General features: G+C 42.8%; 1 protein-coding gene across 4 annotated transcripts in view; it reads right to left on the bottom strand.

Annotated features, from left to right (window-relative positions):
* Positions 1 to 19,997, bottom strand: part of STOX2 (storkhead box 2) — a 206,985-nt gene that overhangs the window by 56,925 nt on the left and 130,063 nt on the right. Inside the window, exons 1-2 of one of the 4 annotated variants that reach the window (XM_084856530.1) lie at positions 5,956 to 8,055; positions 5,296 to 5,587 (exon numbers count right to left, since the gene is read on the bottom strand). The exons of 2 other annotated variants lie outside the window; for them this stretch is intronic. In XM_084856530.1, the coding sequence (XP_084712656.1) occupies positions 5,296 to 5,344 (49 nt within the window). In that variant the 5' untranslated portion in view covers positions 5,345 to 5,587; positions 5,956 to 8,055. Of the gene's footprint in view, positions 1 to 5,295; positions 5,588 to 5,955; positions 8,056 to 19,997 lie in introns of those variants that run through there. One more of the 4 variants, XM_084856531.1, reaches the window with a different exon arrangement.

Below are 19,997 nucleotides of genomic sequence, written 5' to 3'. Positions count from 1 at the left end.
GGCCTGTTTCCTGGGTTCCCCATAACCAATCAAGCAGATAAAAGGCCTGGAGGTGATTCTGGGTGTTACATTTGCATTTGGTGGCTGTTCACTGGAACCCGCAATGTGAGGTCCAAAGAGGGCCATCATTAGGCTGAGGAAACAAAATAAACCCATCAGAGAGATAGCAAAAACAGTGGGAGTGGCCAATACAACAGTTCGGAATATCCTGAAAAAGAAGGAATTAACTGGCAAGCTCAGCAACATCAAAAGGTCTGGAAGACCACGGAAGACGACTCAAGTGGATGACCACAGAATTCTGCTCATGGTGAAGAGGAACCCTTTCACAACATCTAGCCAGGGCAAGAACGCTCTTGAGGAGGGAGGCATGTCACTGTCAACATCTATAGTCAAGAGATGGCTTTATGAATGGAAATACAGAGGCCAGCAAACACCTAAAAAAGCCTGCCCAGTTCTGGAATAAGATTCTTTGGACTGATGAAACCAAGATTAACTTGTACCAGAATGATGGGAAGAGAAAAGTATGGAGAAGGAAAGGAGCAGCTCATGATCCAAAGCATACCACCTCATCTGTCAAACAGGGTGGAGGCAGTGTTATGGCACGGGCATGTATGGCTGCCAATGGAACCGGGTCACTGGTGTTTATTGATGACCTGACTGCTGAGAAAACCAGCAGCATGAATTCTGAAGTGTATAGGCCTATACTTTCTGCTCAGATTCAGCCGAATGCTGCCACACTGATAGGATGCCACTTCACATTGCAGATGGATCATGACCCAAAACATACAGCAAAAGCTACCCCAGAGTTTCTCCAGGCAAAGAAGTGGGATGTTCTTCAATGGCCAAGTCAGTCACCTGATCTCCACCCAAAAGAGCATGCTTTTCACTTACTGAAGACAAGACCGAAGGCAGAAAGACCCACAAATAAGCAGCAGCTGAAGGCAGCTGCAGCGAAGGCCTGGCAAAGCATCTCGAGGGAGCAAACTCAGCATTTGGTCATGTCCATCGGTTCCAGACTTCAGGCAGTCATTGGCTGCAAAGGATTTTCATCCAGGTATGAAAGGCGATCCTTAAGTTTGAAATGATGTTGGTTTGTTCCATTACTTATGAGCCACCAATGATGGGGGTGTGTGTATGCCACTGGCTGTCCTTCCCGAATGGTTAGTGCCCCACTTTTGTCAAACCCCTTGAATTACAGTTGAAAGTCCTGACTTCGCTCCCATCTGGGTGTGTTTCCTTTCAACTTCAATGTAGTGGTGTACAGAGGCCAACTGCCAAAACAGTTATCCTTGCTCCAATATTTCTGGCCCTGATTGTATCTCCTTCTTGTGTGTCCTCTAAAATGTTCAACAATTCGCCTCTTCACTGTTCTAATTTAGGGGCATTCATTTCTAATTAACATCCTTAATTTAAATAATATACTAACTAATAGTTATATCGCCTCAATCTTTCAGTTAGGAATTAGAATTCACAACTTTGGAAAGTGTATCTGGGTATAAGTAATTGAAAATTAGTAGCTTATGCCTTTCAGCAATAAGCTTTTCCCCAGGTATTTCAGGCTTGTTTCAGTGAAGGCTTCAGGTGTCAAATGGCGTCTCCCATGCAACACTTCTGCTTTGAAGCACAGGTTTTCTGGTTGCCTACTGCAATCTTAGAAGGAAAGAGTGGAAGTTTTCTCCTAAGGGTGCAGCTGTAGACAGGATCCCTCTTCCACCCAAGACCTTGAAGGGAACGGTCACTATTGGCCACATCTGAGAGCCCAAAAAGTTCAGGCATACTCCAGGGGAGGCTTCAGGTGTCAAAACACCCATTCCCTCGTAATACTTCTGTTCCAGAGTACCCACATACTACATCTTATCTTTATGCATGTTCTATCCTATACATCAGAGTTGGCTGTCATATCTACACAAAGGCAGACGAGCATGGGAAATTTCCCTTGCTTCCAGTCATGATCCAATGCACAACCAGAAATGTTTAATTTTTATGAACCACCCAGAGAGCTTCAGCTATTGGGTGGTATAGAAATGAAATGAATAAATAATTAAATGTAACAAGGAACAACCATATTGAAAATGTTTGTCATCATACCAGAGCAAGGGGATACATCACTATAGACTTTGCAAGTTTGTTTCAGATATGCTGAATGTTTTCAACCAGAATATACCATCTGAAGTGTTACTACTGAGATGTTTTCATACTGTCTTGGGGAAGCAATTCTATTTTCCTACTAATTAGAGTAGCAGTTAACTGTACAATAATTTCTGCTTTCTGCTAGACACTATGCTCTACATATCAACAAAGCTTCTGCTAGTTAACATTTTCTGGCCATAGAATATTATGGGTTAACGTGTGTGTGTGTGTGTGTTTGTGTGTGTGTCTGAGAGAGAGAGAGAGAGAGAGAGAGAATGAACACACATGTATATTTCCACAGGCGCAGTAGAAACATAATTGTTACAAGGGGAACCTGCAAAAACATGTTCCAGTGTGGAGTACTTCTGTTCATGGCAGGCTAGTTGGAACCCTGCCCTCTTCCAAGATACTCCATTCCATTGATACTCCCACTGGTTTTCCATTTTTCCCTCTCTTTCAGCCAGCCTTCTATGGTGACTGCATGTGCTCAGTCTTCGTTGGGATTTTCCTCCTAAGGGTTTTGGGGGGGGGGGATTTCGGAAAACCTTGGGGTTTCCCCAAGCCTGCTGATATCCCCCTGCTGTGCATTTTGGCTACGCAAGGGCTGGCACTCAGACAACCAAATTTGCTATTAGTAGAATATATGATGAGTATAGGAATCTGGGTAATGAAGTGTGCCACTGAAGAAAGAGATGGGTATGGGAATGGTAAAAAAGTTAAAGTTAACAATTACTTTTTTGAAAACAGAAAAAAAGCATACACATTTTCCAAATTCCAGGATCAGTTTGCAGGGACAGAATTCAAACATGAATATATGTTTGTTTTCTAAACTTGACCAAATCCAATACAGTGACTGAAAGGCGGACTGTTCTTTTCTGTTCCTGAAATATTTCTCCATATGAACACTGCTGCTTCAACATGCTGGACCCTTTAAATTGTGAAACTGGAATTCAGTTAATAGGATTTGGATACCGAAGCAATGATGGCAACAGACATGACTTAAACAAAAAATCTTGCTCGGCGTATTGACAAGCACCAATAAGTTTCTGCTGTTTTAAATCTGTTACTGTATTTTAAACCTTTGCATTGCTGCTAGGTTTTATTTTGGTTTTTACTTCTATTTAGATTGTAATTTTAAATTTTTAAACTTTTATAGTGTATCTTATGTTGAATTTTATGGTTTTAATTGTTGTGAACTGCCCAGAGAGCTTCAGCTATTGGGAGGTATAAAAATGTAATAAATAAATGCATAAATAAAATTTAATAAAGAGAGCTATCCTATGGCCCGCTAGACACTGTCTAGCGGGCCACAGGATATGCTCATTTCCGGGAACCGACCTCGGAGCCTGCACACAGAGGTCAGTTCCGGGAAAACCGACCGCCTCTCTCGTCTGCGCTGCCTCGGAGGCAGTGCAGAGAAACCCCATCCTCCACACTCACAACAGGACCATGGAGTGACTGAAAAGGGGCGGGGCTGGGGTCATTCTGGGGCGGGAAGCTGCGCATACAACACATCCGCGGTTTCCTCTCCTGGCCACCCCACCCACCCCTAGACAGCTCTCTAGCGAAGAACAGCAAGGCAGGAGAGGTGTGGAAGGAACGATTCCCCCCCCCTCCTGCCTTGCTTTGGTGAGGCGGTCGCCTCCGAGTTCAGAGGCAGCCACCTATCTAGTTAGGATTGCGCCCAAAATCTCCTCTACTATGGGATCAGAGATATATATGCTTGTAGTAACAAAACACTCATCTTTAAAACAAGAGATAACTAAACAGACATTGAACATAAAAGTCCTAAAAAAGAACAAACACGTTTTCAGTCTGAATCTATATTGCCCCTCTTAAAAGTCTTTTTGATTAGACTATATTTTCTCAAGTTACCAACCTGGGAAACTCAAGGCAAATTTATGGATGTTTTCAAGGATAGCGAACAGATTTTAAAATGAAAACACCGAACAACTGCACTCATCTCCACATGAAAATGATATCCATCAAATACACCAATCACACTATAACTGAGATGTTATAGACAAAGACTGCTTGTTTGAAATATTTAGAGCTGGATCCCGACTTGGTCATACTTAGAGCAGACCACTGAAATAAATGGGACTTAAGTTAGTCATGATTAACTTAAGTCCTATTGATTTCGATGGGTCAATTCCAAGCATGACTAACTTAGTCTGGATCCAACTCATAGCATTTTCTTTTTTAAAAAAGCAAAAGACAAAAAAGGATTGTGGAAAATTTACTATTTCGAAATCAGTGGATGCATAAATCACACAATATGCTAAAAAAGGGGGTGGTCTTATAGATATGGTTCCTTGCTTTGCAAAAATAAATTAAAAACTACAAAATAGATATAACAATATTATATAAAGGTCTATACTAAAGATACAAACCAACACCACTGGAACTGAAAGACTACAAATATGGCTTTACAATGGATGCACCTTACCTTCAAAATTAGGCTATAATCAAGATCCCATTACCTATAAATTGATCATAGTTAAGGACTACAGCAATGCCTGGGCAAGAAGAGCAGATGTTAACTCATCAAACAGTAGAGCACAAAAGCAAATAGCTGGAAAGGGCTTGTAGAATGTGTCTTGCTATTCATTAATTTGCTTTACAGTATCAAGTCTACTCAGCATTTCTAGAGCAGTTGGATTATCTACTTTCTGCTTCTACTCTCTGGAATGGAGGCACTCACAATCATAGGAAAAGCAATACGCCACTGCAATGCCTCAGGATTCTGCAGTGTCATCTTCTGCCTGGTTCTCTGCAAAGTGAAGTCATATGAAAGGATTGGCCAACCTCACTTATCACTACTATACCTAGAATCCTTTGTAAGCTGAAATGAGTAATTGCTCTGAGAAATGCTATAGTACAGTGTTCCAGGTTTCCCAGAGTGTCATGTACATATTTTTTTGCCTTTGCAACTTAGCTTTTGGGAATTTGCCTAGCTGCACAATATAACAGAAACAAAACAGCTGAAGTGGTCAAAAGAGCTGATTGCAGGAATCATCACCACGACTGGTTACAAATGTACTGCCCAGACAGGATTTTCTAAAGGAAAATAAAGCAGTCTAGACCATACGCAGGACCTAAGATCCGAAGTGCTAATGCCTATTCATATTTTACATTCATATAGCAGAAAGTAAATTCACTTACCAGCCTTTACTATAACCACAGTTTCCTGAATTGTTCTCTTTTTTACCATGGAAAAAGAATTTGCAGAGCACTTGAGCAGTAAAGAATTCTGTGTATCAAACTTGCAGTTGAAGACTGTTTTGTCAAAGATTCAAATGGTGAACAAGTCCTTGCAGGCTCGCTTCTCATCATCCTATTCATTTTGTTATGCATGCACCAAAAAGAAAGCCTTGAAACCACGCCAGTAAGTTGGTAGAAAATGTCAAACAGCTCCAAAGACAGAGAGCCAGCAAAACTGTTGCTTCTCTTGCTCCTGACAAAGAAGGTAACATTCCAGATGAGGTCACTGTGTGAGGTTACTCTCAATGTGAGATTTATATTTGCTTGGCTAGAGTCTGCTAAATACAGTAAAAGCAGGTATGGGCTTATAGGAGGTTGCATAGCAGCCATGAAAACATATTTTATATTCTGTGTAAGGGCGAAGGGGAATATAGTACTTAGCAGTTGGAAAGTGTATATTCAGGGCCTGCAGTTGCAAGAAACAGTGCCTGGGATATGGATGGAGAAGGGCAGAACCAAAAAAGAGGACACCGATCTGCATAAAAATTGCATATGTTAATTTATAAGTATAGATGTACATTTAGAAATTATAATTATAATTTAAATAGAAATACATCTCACCATAGTGTGGAAGACTGTGACCAGGTGACTTGTGGTGCCTGCCTGTTCAGTTGTCCAGATGTTAACTGATGATGGGCAACAGTTCTTACAGTTCTTTATCTGTAAACTGGAATTGAGCAGGGCAGCCTTTCAAGTAGAGGACAGTCCTCTGGCAGCCCTTCATTAGAGGGCTGTCCTATGTAAAAGAGGGCACATGGCCACTCTAGGATGTAGTGAAAGGGAAACTACCTAGCAAGTTGCAGTCATCAGTTGTATGTAGCCACTGGCCCTATAGAACTGAACATTTCCCAGGACACTTGGCTAACAGAAGGTTGCAGCCAAGAGAGTCAAATGGTGCTATTCTACATGGAACTCCAACTTCAAAACCTCTGCACTATAACAATTGTGCTAAAAGGTTAGCATTTCAAAAGTGGTTAGTTCCTTCCTACTCAGGCCTTGTCTGTGATGAGAGAGTAAGAGCACATTATTAAGGGGGGGGGGAATCACAAAATAAAAACAGTTTAGATAGCAAAGAAGAATTTGAGAAAATAGGTCCCTTTCAAGAAACAAGAAAGAGGACTTCCACAAAGTCCTTTTACATCTTGCTAACCTTTGCCACTTGAGCACACTCTGGGAGAGAGTGGAGGACAGGAAGGCCTGGTGTGCTATGGTCCATGGGGTCACGAAGAGTTGGACACAACTTAATGACTGAACAACAACAACCTTTGCCACCGAACAGCCTAAGATGCAATCTCGAGCTACAATCCTAAACACACTTATGAGGGAGTAAGCCCAACTGTACACTGTAAACACGTGTAGGATAGTTCTGTAAGTTTAATTCAGAGACATTTAAACGTCTCTGAATTAAAAGATGACAGAACAAACTGACCACAAAACTGCACCCTGAAGTTCAAATTGGTGTGTTGATGAAATGCCAGTGAGCATTCCTTGAAGCCAAGATCTGCCAATGGAGATACACAGCTGCTGCTCCTAGGAAGTATTTAATTCTGTGCTGCCTTGCAATGATTTCTCACAGACCTTAAGGCAGGCAGGGAGCATAAATAAAGAAGACGTCCTATCTGCTTTTGCAACAGTGCTTTCTAATCTTTGACAGTTCAAGACCCAGATAGTTCAGGAACAGTTTTCTTTAAAAAGCGGAGAAAGACACTGTAATATGTATAATAAGCTACTCAAAATCAGAGTATGTAACATTCACTTGGAAGCAAAAGGAATCTATACCAAAATATGTATTTTTTTAAAGCCTTGTTTTATAGGTGGCGATTTCTAGAAGTGGTTTTCAAAGCCCCCATTTATTAAAGCAAAATTGCCCCCAAATTAAAAATAAAACAAAATTGGTAGCATAAACTGACAGAAAAGGAATTTTAGTTTAATAAAATGAACTTTTCCACTGAATGGACAGGATTGTTCTGGGTAAAAGAGCATCCTTTTTCATATTCCTGTGGTACTATGTATATTATAATCAAAATGAGAAAAACCTATATATAACTATCTCTCATAGAACAATGAGAATTTTTAATATTATCGTCTTATTTAATTGGGAATTTGGGGACACAATCAAATTTGCAAATTGACTGACAGATTTTTTTTTTCACTCATTCTGATCCAGACGTTGCCTCTCATGAACAGAAGGGCTCCTTCTGCATGCAGGCTTCTGATCTGGCGGAGGAATCCTGCTGGGTGAACAAGGGAGGAGGCAATTTTTGTCTATTCCCCCTCTATCCCCCCTATGCCCCAAGAAAATCTACTCTGGAAAGTTGGGAGATCCTCTGGAGCAATGTAGGAGGGAAAGGGAAAAATCACTGAAGACTTCCTTCCCCCTCATTTCCAACAGTAGGAGTGTTCCGAGCAGAATTCCACTCAGCAGATGCTACTGCTGACAGAAACAAAATCTGTATCCAACCCATAAAAATGAAATGAAATAAAGTTTTCAGTGGTAATTTAATACATTTCTAGAGAAATGTCATGGCTTCTCTATAAGGTTTGCACATCATCAATGGTTCAGATTCCACCCTATAATGGTGAATTTGATCCAATTACAAAGTAAAGAGGAACCACTGATGTGTTGTTGTTGTTCAGTCGTTAAGTTGTCTCCGACTCTTCGTGACCCCATGGACCATAGCACGCCAGGCCTTCCTGTCCTCCGCTCTCTCCCGGAGTGTGCTCAAGTCCATATTCATTGCATCAGTGATGCTATCTAGCCATCTCATCCTCTGCCGTCCCCTTCTCCTTTTGCCTTCAGTCTTTCCCAGCATCAGGGTCTTTTCCAGGGAGTTTTCTCTTCGCATTAGGTGGCCAAAATATTTGAGCTTCAGCTTCAGTATCTGTCCTTCCAATGAGCACTCAGGGTTGATTTCCTTTAGGATTGACTGATTGGACCTCCTTGCAGTCCAGGGGACTCGTAAGAGTCTTCTCCAGCACCACAGTTCGAACGCATCAATTCTTCGGTGCTCAGCTTTCCTTATAGTCCAGCTCTCACAGCCATACGTTACTACTGGGAAAACCATAGCTTTGATTAACCACTGATGTACATGCATACAAATTGTGATTTCAAGCTATGAACGTAAATGAAATGTGTTAACAAAGCTAAGTGAAGCTCTGTTCATCACTCAAAAGCCATGTGAATGACAGAAGATATCATGACTAATTTTTTGATCCTTGCCCATCTTGGCTCATTATGAGCTGCAGAGAGAGACTGGGTGAGGGAATCAAGGCAGTGGTGAATGCCTCCCTTGAGGAGGGAGTGATGCCATCAGCCCTCAAGGAGGCAGTGATAAGACCGCTCTTAAAGAAGCCCTCCTTGGATCCTCAAGTTTTGAACAACTTTCACCCAGTCTCAAATCTGCCATTTTTGGGCAAGGTGACTGAGCGGGTGGTGGCGGTGAAGGCACACTTGGAAGAAACTGATTATCTAGACCCATTTCAGTCGGGCTTCAGGCCTGGGCATGGGACAGGAACGGCCTTGGTCGCCTTGGTGGATGATATGAGGAGGGCTCTGGATAGGGGTGAATGCTCCTTCCTTGTTCTCCTCGACCTCTCAGCGGCTTTTGATACCGTTGACCACGGTATCCTCCTGGACCGCCTGGAGGGGTTGGGTATTGGGGACACCGTATTGCAGTGGTTCCAGTCCTTCCTCTCCGGCAGGTACCAGAGGGTAGCACTGGGAGAGGAGGTTTCGGACCCGTGGCCACTTACTTGTGGGGTGCCACAGGGTTCCATCCTCTCCCCGATGCTATTTAACATCTATGTGAAGCCGCTGGGGGCTATCATCAGGAGGTTTGGGGTGCAGTGTCATCAATATGCGGATGACATGCAGCTCTACCTCTCGTTTAAATCTTCACCAAGGTTGGCCGTAGAATCCCTGTCCAAATGTCTGGAGACGGTGAGTGGCTGGATGGGGAGGAATAGGCTGAAGCTGAACCCTGACAAGACCGAGGTACTTTTGGTGGGAGACAAGAGGAGGCTGGGGGATGTTGACCTGGTGTTGAATGGGGTACGGCTACCCTTGAAAGACCAGATCCGCAGCCTGGGGGTCATTTTGGACTCCCAGCTGTCCATGGAGGCTCAGGTGTCAGCTGTGAGCCAGACAGCGCTGTATCAACTCCATCTGATACGGCAGCTGCGCCCCTTCCTTCCCGACCATCTGCTCCCATCAGTAGTACATGCCCTGGTCGCCTCTCGTTTAGACTACTGTAATGCGCTCTACGTGGGGTTACCCTTGAAGACGGTTCAGAAATTGCCGCTGGTACAGAACGCGGCGGCTCGCCTGATTAAAGGCAGCCGCCGGCGAGATCACATCACTCCAGTGCTGAAGGAGTTGCACTGGTTACCAGTTATTTTCCGAGCCAAATTCAAGGTGTTGGTTTTGACCTTTAAAACCCTATATGGTTCCGGCCCAGGCTATCTTAAGGAGCACCTCCAGCAGCACCAGATAGGCCGCTTAACAAGATCTGCCTCGGATGGCCCTCTCTCTGTCCCATCATCCAGGACAGCTAGACTGGTGGGGACGAGGGAGAGGGCCTTTTCTGTGGTGGCCCCCACTCTGTGGAACTCCCTCCCTAGGGAACTCTGTCATGCCCCCTCTTTAATGAGCTTCCGTCATCCATTAAAAACGTTGTTGTTCAGGCAGGCATTTGGGGTGGGTTAGGGTATTTTAGAAAATGTTTTTATTGTAGAATTTTATTGTTTTAAACTGTTTTTATTGTATGTTGTACATCGCCCAGAGTGGCTGGGTGACCAGCCAGATGGGCGATTAATAAATTTAATAATAAATAAATAAATAAATGACTAATTTTTTGAACAGAACTCTGTACAACCTATCAGCAAAAAGTGGCCCTATGCTTGTTCTTTGCTGGCACTGTAAACACAATCCTTAAAAATAGCTGTGATATTCACATTGCAGGAACAAAAATATGTATATGAAGCAAGGTGCTTGGCAATTCAAGTATTTTTTTTATAAATAATCCAGTGAAATTTTAGTGGGACTTAGTTCTGAAACATGCAGGTTGCAGTCCCACACAATACTACATGTGTATATAAACCTGAGACTATCTGTAGGTTTTCAATCACATGTGGATTCACACAAGAAAACACCAAACCATGCGGTCTGCCAAGTTCCCTGCGCAACTAGCTAGACAGCGATGCCCTAGAAGTGGATTTGAAACTGTGCCTTCATGGAACCCTTTCCATATCTCTGCTAAACAATCCCTTTCTGTCTGCTGCTGTTTTGCATGCTGCAGACAGCTCACACCAGAATGCTAACCAGGCCTTGAGGCTTCATCTTTGACCTGGATGAACTGAGTGTGCATTCTGTCCTGCAACTATGCCTTGTAAGGGAAGATTGATAAGCACAGGGCAAGGAGCATTTCAGGCAAGCTTGTCTACCATTACTGATTTTCTCGGTGAGGGATTGCCAATAAGCTATGAAGAACCCAGGGTTCCCAGGAACACACAGTTTGAAAATCACTATCCTAGAACATGCCCAGAAGATGAGATTCAATGTATACTCTAGGTTTCTGTGGTGCCACACCTGGCAGTGGCTGAACATCATGGGGGAAGTTGGACCAGGGAATAATTTTTACTTCCTCCCCATCACACTGGCAAGTGATCAGGCCTCGCCCTATAGTGAGAAAAATGGCTTAGATCAGGTGCTTCTGGGCAAGGTGTAGAGGAGAGAGCAGTGGCCTACATGATGACTCTCCATCACACTGGCATGTGAACAGAGCTCCCCACCACACTCCCATGAGCTCAAAAAACAGGTACCAGTTCCTATATCTTAACAAAACTAGAAGGAGCCCAAGATAGAACCCAGGAAATATATTTTCATTAATTATGCTGCTCCAGGCTAAAACACATAAGGGAGGTTCACATGAACTCCTCTGGACATTTAATGAATGTATGGTGATTGGTGAGATTCTCTGGGCCATGTAGGCTAGCCCTGCCCACTGCTGGAACAGCACACTGCCTCCCCCCATGAGTTTTTCCACACGTGCAAATGTACATGCTGAGAGCTCCTACACTCGAGCAGCCGTGCTGCCCAATCAGCATCCCTCCTCAAGTGTAGTAATTATGTATGCATACATGTGTATATGTGGAAAATTCTTTTTTTATGAACCTCCAGTGGGTATTCATCAAGTAGGAGAAGGTAGCATGTGGAACAATGATATACATCATTTATTATTTATTTATTTATTTATTTATTAAATTTATTAATCGCCCATCTGACTGGTCACCCAGCCACTCTGGGCGATGTACAACCCACCATAAAACAATTTAAAACAATAAAATTTTACCATAAACATTTTTTTTTAAATACCCTAACCCACCCCAAATGCCTGCCTGAACAACCACGTTTTTAATGCAGGACAGAAGCTCATTAAAGAGGGGGCATGACGGAGTTCCCTAGGGAGCTCATTCATTCATTCATTCACCCCTGCCATAAGGTAGAGGCAGGGGATGGCTCTGATTGGCACATAGCACATTTCTGGTAGGGAGAGTACTTTTCCACCATGAAACCTTCAAGGAGAACCAGATGGAACATCCCCAGCAACAGTAAGATCTAAGATAAGGCCTGGAGTGTGGATAGTTACATCATCATCATCCCCCCAGAGCCTTTTTCAGTCACTGCATTAAAAAATGTATGTTACTATGTTTATTATGTAGCTTACAAAGAATGAATGCCTTAATTTGCTTGTTTTCCTGTTCCCTGGAGTAAATTGTAAGCCTGCGGGTAGGAATTGTGATGATTTTTAGTTCTTGTACTAGATTCTGGTAATTAATACATAGAAGAAACTTTAAATGCTTTTACCTGAGAGCAAGCTCCATTGAAAAGAATCAAACACACTACTGAGTATACATGAACAGGACTGCACTAAAAGCACCCTTTTCAGCAAACATTTTCCTCCATATCTATAGAATGACTCTAATGGAAGAGTACACATTGAAAACCATTATGTTTTAAAATCCTCATTAATTATTAGTGAAAGACCAGTGAACAGAATAATCTCTATTGGCCGATTTATAGATCTCTCAACCAGTTCTCTTTATTACTGAAAGAAATTATCCTGCCCTACTTCAAAAAAGTGTAGGGTGATATACATCCTCATCTTCACAACAACCTTGTGAAGTACGTTGGTGACTGAGATTGGGAGAGATTGCAACTGGCCCAAAGTAACCCAGGGAGCTTCAAAACCTGGGGATTTTAACATAGGTCTCTCTAGTCCAAGCTCTCATCTGCTAACCTGACATTAAGCATCAGATGCTGTTCCAGGAATCATTCCAGAAATATTTCTACAGAGGAAAACATGGGCTTGGGAGAGTTCCTAAGTAAATATCCAGATCTGAAGTAATCCAAATCTGCTAGCTTCAGCGGTAATCAGAAGAGATTTAAAACCATACATACAGTCAGGGCCAGAAATATTGGAACAAGGATCACAGTTTTGGCAGTTGGCCTCTGTACACCACCACACTGAAGTTGAAAGGAAAGACACCCAGATGGGAGCAAAGTCAGGACTTTCAGCTGTAATTCAAGGGGCTTGACAAAAGTAGGGCACTAACCATTTGGGAAGGACAGCCAGTGGCATACACACATCCCCATCGTTGGTGGCTCATAAGTAATGGAACAAACCAACAACATTTCAAACTTAAGGATCGCCTTTAATACCTGGATGAAAATCCTTTGCAGTCAATGACTGCCTGAAGTCTGGAACCCAGGGACATGACCAAATGCTGAGTTTGCTCCCTCGAGATGCTTTGCCAGGCCTTCACTGCAGCTGCCTTCAGCTGCTGCTTGTTTGTGGGTCTTTCTGCCTTCAGTCTTGTCTTCAGTAAGTGAAAAGCATGCTCTATTGGGTGGAGATCAGGTGACTGACTTGGCCATTGAAGAACATCCCACTTCTTTGCCTTCAGAAACTCTGGGGTAGCTTTTGCTGTATGTTTTGGGTCATGATCCATCTGCAATATGAAGCGGCGTCCTATCAGTTTGGCAGCATTCGGCTGAATCTGAGCAGAAAGTATAGCCCTGTACACTTCAGAATTTATCCTGCTGCGTTTATCAGCAGTCAGGTCATCAATAAACACCAGTGACCCGGTTCCATTGGCAGCCATACATGCCCGTGCCATAACACTGCCTTCACCATGTCTGACGCATGATGTGGTATGCTTTGGATCATGAGCTGTTCGTTTCCTTCTCCCTACTTTTCTCTTCCCATCATTCTGGTACAAGTTAATCTTGGTTTCATCAGTCCAAAGAATCTTATTCCAGAACTGGGCAGGCTTTTTTAGGTGTTTGCTGGAAAAGACTAATCTGGCCTGTCTGTTTTTGAGCATTACCAGTGGTTTGCACCTTGTTGTGAAGCCTCTGTATTTACATTCATAAAGCCGTCTCTTGACTGTAGATGTTGACAATGACATGCGTACCTCCTCAAGAGTGTTACTGACCTGGCTAGATGTTGTGAAAGGGTTCCTCTTCACCATGAGCTGAATTCCGCAGTCATCCACTTTAGTTATCTTCCGTGGTCTTCCAGGCCTTTTGCTGTTGCTGAGCTTGCCAGTTAATTCCTTCTTTTTCTGGATGTTCCAAACTGTGTTGTGTTGGCCACTCCCACTGTTTTTGCTATCTCTCTGATGGGTTTATTTTGTTTCCTCAGCCTAATGATGACCTCCTTCACTCACATGGACACCTCTTTGGACCTCATGTTGGGGGTTCCAGTGAACAGCTACCACATGCAAATGTAACACTCAGATGCAAATGTAACACCTCCAGGCCTTTCATCTCCTTGATTGGTCATGGGGTACCCAGGAAACAGGCCACACCCGGCCATGCAGCTGCTTGTCAGCCATTCCTTCCATTACTTATGAGCCACCAATGATGGGTGTGTGTGTATGCCACTGGCTGTACTTCCTGAATGGTTAGTGCCCCACTTTTGTCAAACCCCTTGAATTACAGCTGAAAGTCCTGACTTCGCTCCCATCTGGGTGTGTTTCCTTTCAACTTCGATGTGGTGGTGTACAGAGGCCACCTGCCAAAACAGTTATCCTTGTTCCAGTATTGCTGGCCCTGACTGTATATAAATAAGCCTGTAGGCAACTGTAAGTGATGCATCAAGCAATACAGACCATTATTCTATAAGAATACAGTGTAAAGATGTACACAGTAACTGAAACGCACTGATTATTAATTTTGAATTACACTAAAGCAAAGATTACTTCTAGTGCTTTTGACACATAACCAAGCTTTCTGGTATATAATCTCTCTCTCTCTTTCTCACACACATACACACACACACACACACAGAATAAGGAAGATCCACACATAGATCCAAATATCACAGATCATCTTATCTTCCTGGATTAGGTTCCCTACACGGAAAGGAAAAATCTGTTACCAGCTCCTGGAATGTGCTCACTCTAACTTATAGGTTAAGGTAGACCCATGTGAGATCAGACCAAGACCTGTCTAGTCCACCATTCTGTTTTCACAGTGGTAAAACAGATGCCTATGGGAAGCCCACAACAGGGTATGAATGCAACAGCACCCTCCCGCTTGTATCTCCCAGCAGTTGATATTCAGTGATACAGCAGGCATGCAGGGAAATTATTCCTTAAAATTATTTACTTCAGTGTACAAATAAAACTATAATGGAAACAGAAGCAATTATTTCAGCAAATCTTTTTGGCTCATATAATCTATATTACATATAGATTAATATGTTATATTAATCTATATTATACCATCCTCTTTTCCCCTTTAATTAAAAAGGGGATCATCTTATATGCAGTCAACAAGTCAGCCTATTAAGTCATCATGACTAATAGCCATTGATAGCCTTTTCCTCCATGAATCTGTCGAATCCCCTTTTAAAGCTGCCCAAGCTGGTGGCCATCACTACATCATGTAGCAAATTCCATAACTTAACTATGCACTATGTGAAGAACTACTTCCTTTTATCTGTCCTGAATCTCCCATCATTAGATGACCCTCAGCCAGAGTATTATGTTAGAGAGAGAACATATCCATTTTCTCCACACCATGTATAATTGTCATGTCTCTATCATGTCTCCCCTTACTCATCTTTTTCCTAAGTTAAAAAGCACCAAACACTGTAACCTATCCTTACATGGGGAATTACTCTAGCCCCATGACCATTCTGGTTGTCCCTTTCTGCACGTTTTCCAGTTCTACCATATCTTTTTGAGGTCTGAAAACGTCTTGGATTTCTCAGCTTCTCTGTCACCAATACCTGTGTCTTCTCTCCCTACATCTACAGTAGACAAAAAAACTTCCGTACTTCCCATTGCCTGCACCAGATATACCCATCCCAACCAGCAGTGAGACATCCTGGGGGTGGGGGAACCAGCACATGTATTATTTCACTCTGACTGTACTGCACTCTGTTTTCCTGGCCATTTACCATGCTTCCTGCTAAGTCATATATTTCTTCTCCTAATGCAGAAAAAAGAAAAGGAAAAACTCAGCTGCTTTCTTGCATGACTGCTGCTACATGCCAAATTATTAGCCAGAAAACTCTAGCAAGGCGCAAACTGCAGTTCCACTGACAGTATAGTACAGGAAGGGGAAGCAGCAATGGCAATACAGTATTTTCTCAGTTGAGCCAGACAGCCAACATTGTACCAGTTGCACTACCATGGCTGGTGAACTGGAGTTTTTCAACATTCATTCCGATTGCCAGCACTAGTTACTGAAAATCTCCAATTTTTGGCCCCAGTCAGCAAGGCTTCACTGTGGGGAAAGTAGTCACAGTACTTTCACTGTGGGGAAGGTAGTCACAGTAGCATCATGTATAAATCATAAGGCATCAGAAACCACACTCCTGTACAATTTTGAATGCTCCTGCCCCCTTTTGCCCTGGCTTCCTCCTTAATATACTTTCCTTCTTTTATATACTTTTTATATATTTTCACTCTCTTCACTAGAGATGTGAAAGCCAGGAAAGAAAACAAAAACAACACTTTTACAGAAAGACTAGAGATGTAATATGTCTGGAAATAATGAAGCCATGGGGAAAAACTTTTTTTAATCCTCTCTGTAAGATTACCAGGATAGTTATTTATTTCATTCCTTATTAAAATTATTGATCTAAACTATATTTTACTGATAGAGATTTATGCTCAGTTTCCCAACATGTGAGTAGAGTCACCATTGTGACTCTATTGTAAATGTGCATTCTTGACAGCTTGGGTTTTGTTCCATAGAGTCCTGTGTTTCTGATGCTATAGCAGTCATTTAATGTAGTTCTAATCTATTCAGACAAGAATTACAAATTTACGGAGTTTACTTTTTAATGTTTTAAAATATAATGATAATTTATGAGCAACCTAAGTTATACATAAAATAACTTTAGGAACAGAAAGGCTGCTTTATGTTCCTAAAGCAGCCCTCTCCAACCTGTTGCCCTCCGGATGTTTTGGACTACAGTGCCTAGCATTCCTGACCACTGGCCATGCTGCCAAAGGCTGATGGGAGCTGAAGGCCAATATATCTGGAGGGCACCAGATTGGGGAAGGTAGTTTTAAAGCAACAAAGAGCATTAAACAGGGGGAGTGCAACCCTGTTAATTCTGCTTGATCTCTCATCGGCTTTTGATACCATCGACCATGGTATCCTCCTGGATCGATTCTGTGGGATGGGTATCGGAGACACTGTGTTACAATGGTTCCGGTCCTACCTATGGGGCCGATTTCAGAGAGTAACATTGGGTGACTATGCCTTGGCCCCTTGGCAACTGAGTTACGGGGTGCCGCAGGGATGATCTTGTCCTCAATGTTGTTTAACATCTATATGAAGGTGCTGGGAGTGGTCATTAGGGGATTTGGAGCCAAACACCATCAGTATGCTGGTGACCTGCAGCTCTATCTCCCTGTGACATCTGAATCAGGAGAAGCTGTGCAAGTCCTGGATCAGTGCCTAGACTCAATAATTGGCTGGATGAGGACCAATAAACTGAAGCTGAATCCTGGCAAGAAAGAAGCCCTGTTGGTGCGTGGTTCCCAGGGCCGGGAGATAGGCTTATTGCCTGTTCTGGATGGGGTTGCACTCCCTCTGAAAGATCAAGTTCGTAGTCTGGGGGTACTCCTAGGTTCATCATTGTCACTGGAGGTCCAAGTGGCTGTGGCGGCTCAGAATGCCTTTTACCAGCTTCGGCTGTTTGTCAGCTACAGCCTCCCCTGTACAGGGAAAGCTTCGCCACAGTGGTACAGGCACTAGTAACCTCAAGACTGGATTATTGCAATGCACTCTATGTGGGGCTGCCCTTGAGGCTGGTCCGGAAGCTGGAGCTAGTACGGAATACAGCGTCTTGGCTGTTGTCAAGAGCTGCCCCTTTTTAGCATATAACTCCTTTGCTGAGGGTACTGCACTGGCTGCTTATTTGCTACCGAGCCAGGTTTAAGGTATTGGTACTAGTGTACAAAGCCCTAACAACTTGGGACCAGGATACCTGAGAGAGCGCTTTCTTCTTTACCAATCTGCCTGGTCATTGAGGTCATCAGAGGGCATGTCCCTGGTGGTTCCACATGGACCTATGGCCCGGTTGGAGTCCACCAGGAAAAGAGCCTTCAGCGTGGTGGCCCCCTTCCTGTGGAACTTCCTGCCTTTGGAGGTCAGGCAGGCACCAACGTTGTGTTGCTTTCAGTGCCTCCTGAAGACACTGTTCTTTTGAGGGGCCTTCCTTGAGTGACCAGCCATGGTTCATTAAATTTGGAATTTGTTTCTTTTAAAATGTTTTAATTTTTTTAATATTGTGTTTTATTCTTTTATCTGTTGTTTACTGCTCTGAAATCTTTGAGGTGGAGTGGTATATAAATATTGTAAATAAATAAAATAAAAATTAAATATTGCTTAGTTTTCAATTCTTTCTAAAACTTCCATTTTTTTTCTCTCTCTCTCTCTCTCATGCACACACATGGAAAAAAAACCATGTTTTTTCCCCATGGCCTCCAAATTTCCAGAAATTTTACATCTCTACTCTTCACCCTCTAAGGCATGCTTCCTACCAATTTTTAAATTCTATTTTCCATTACAGCAAGACTAGTCAGTGCCCCTTAGATTATCGGGGAACACGCATATATCACCACTGATGGTCAGAAATAGTGAAATGCTGAGCAGGGTCAACAGCTTTTTCTCTAGAGGTCCTCGTTCCCTTGGGAGTAATCTGCGTGCGAGAAGTGGGCAGGGCGAAAGCCAAAATTGGAAGAGGTCACCCCCTTTCTATTCTCTGCCACTCCATTCTCTCTCTCTGCTTTTATTTTAAATATACAAACATACCCCCTCTCTTTCTGACACTCCCTTCTGTCTCTCTCTTACTCTTCCTTCCCACCCAGTGGGCTGCCAGGGAAGGACAGATTGCTCTGGCCCAAGGCCTGAACTGACCATTTGCTAAGGGACGCATTAAATTAGGCTGAGAAGTTACCTAGGGAGGTAGTGGGCTCTCCCACATTGGAAGCATTCAAGATGAAGCTGGACAGCCACTTGTCAGGGATGCTTTGACTTGGATTCCTGCATTGAGCAGGGGGTTGGACTCGATAGTCGGTCCCTTCCAACCCTACTATTCTATGATTCTAAGTGCAGGTTGCCTGCCTGTCTGCTAGAGGAGTACTGCATTGCTCCCACAAGAAACCAAAGACTGAAAGAAGAGTGCAAAATACCTCCATTAGCTCTACTAGGCATGCCCACAAAGTGCAACAGCAGGGTTGCTGCAGCTAGTGCAACATTAAAATGCCCAGTGGTAGAGTCATGTTTGGGGGTTTTAAGTACTGTGTCATATACGAACAGTTTCTCTTTTCTTCCTTTTCTTGAACCTTGCTTGGCTGCACCTCCTACACATATTAAAGCTTTATACCTAATGAGGGTGATATGTGAATTTGTACTTGCATGTGCAAACCTGATAATTATCCAGCAAGCTTCTTTGATTTGGTTATGCAAGTGCTCAAACAGGGCAAACAGACACACAGGGTAATGATGCCTTAACATTATTTACCTCAAATGCAATTACAATTGAAACAGACAAGCAATTATTTCAGCAAATCTTATTGGCTCAGAACTCTACTTTATACAATCTTCTTTTCGCCTTTAGTGTAAAAAAAAAAAAAAAGGATTGTCAGATATGCAGTCAACAAGTCTTAATGCCAGAGTCAAGTTCTCCACAAACACAATATAGCTTGTTAATACTTTTCGGCCTTAGAAAGAATAATTGTTTTAAAATAATGCAGGGCACTTCCAGCATTACCATCAGCATCCCAATGTGCTAAGCAATTCTCCAGACCATAATAGGTCTTAGAACTACACTGAGATGTTTCCAACTCCATGCTGGGATTACTTATTTTCATTTATACAGAACTGTCCATTATAAATTCTCACATCTCCTACATGTAACTGAGAAACCCAAATCCTAGCATTCAAATAATGGTACAACTTGGACACTCTTTCCAAAGGTGATCAGAAAGTAACTCCGAACTTTCTTCTCTCCCACACCAATCCCTATTATCATGGTTTACAAAGGGAGACGTCAGCATACTTCCAACTATGC

The sequence above is a fragment of the Heloderma suspectum genome, chromosome 5 (assembly GCF_057233095.1).
Source record: "Heloderma suspectum isolate Gila_16-S chromosome 5, 16-S_ref, whole genome shotgun sequence".
Taxonomy (NCBI): domain Eukaryota; kingdom Metazoa; phylum Chordata; class Lepidosauria; order Squamata; family Helodermatidae; genus Heloderma; species Heloderma suspectum.
The sequence above is the reverse complement of the archived record's forward strand: the minus strand, read 5'-3'. Positions and strand labels throughout refer to the sequence as shown.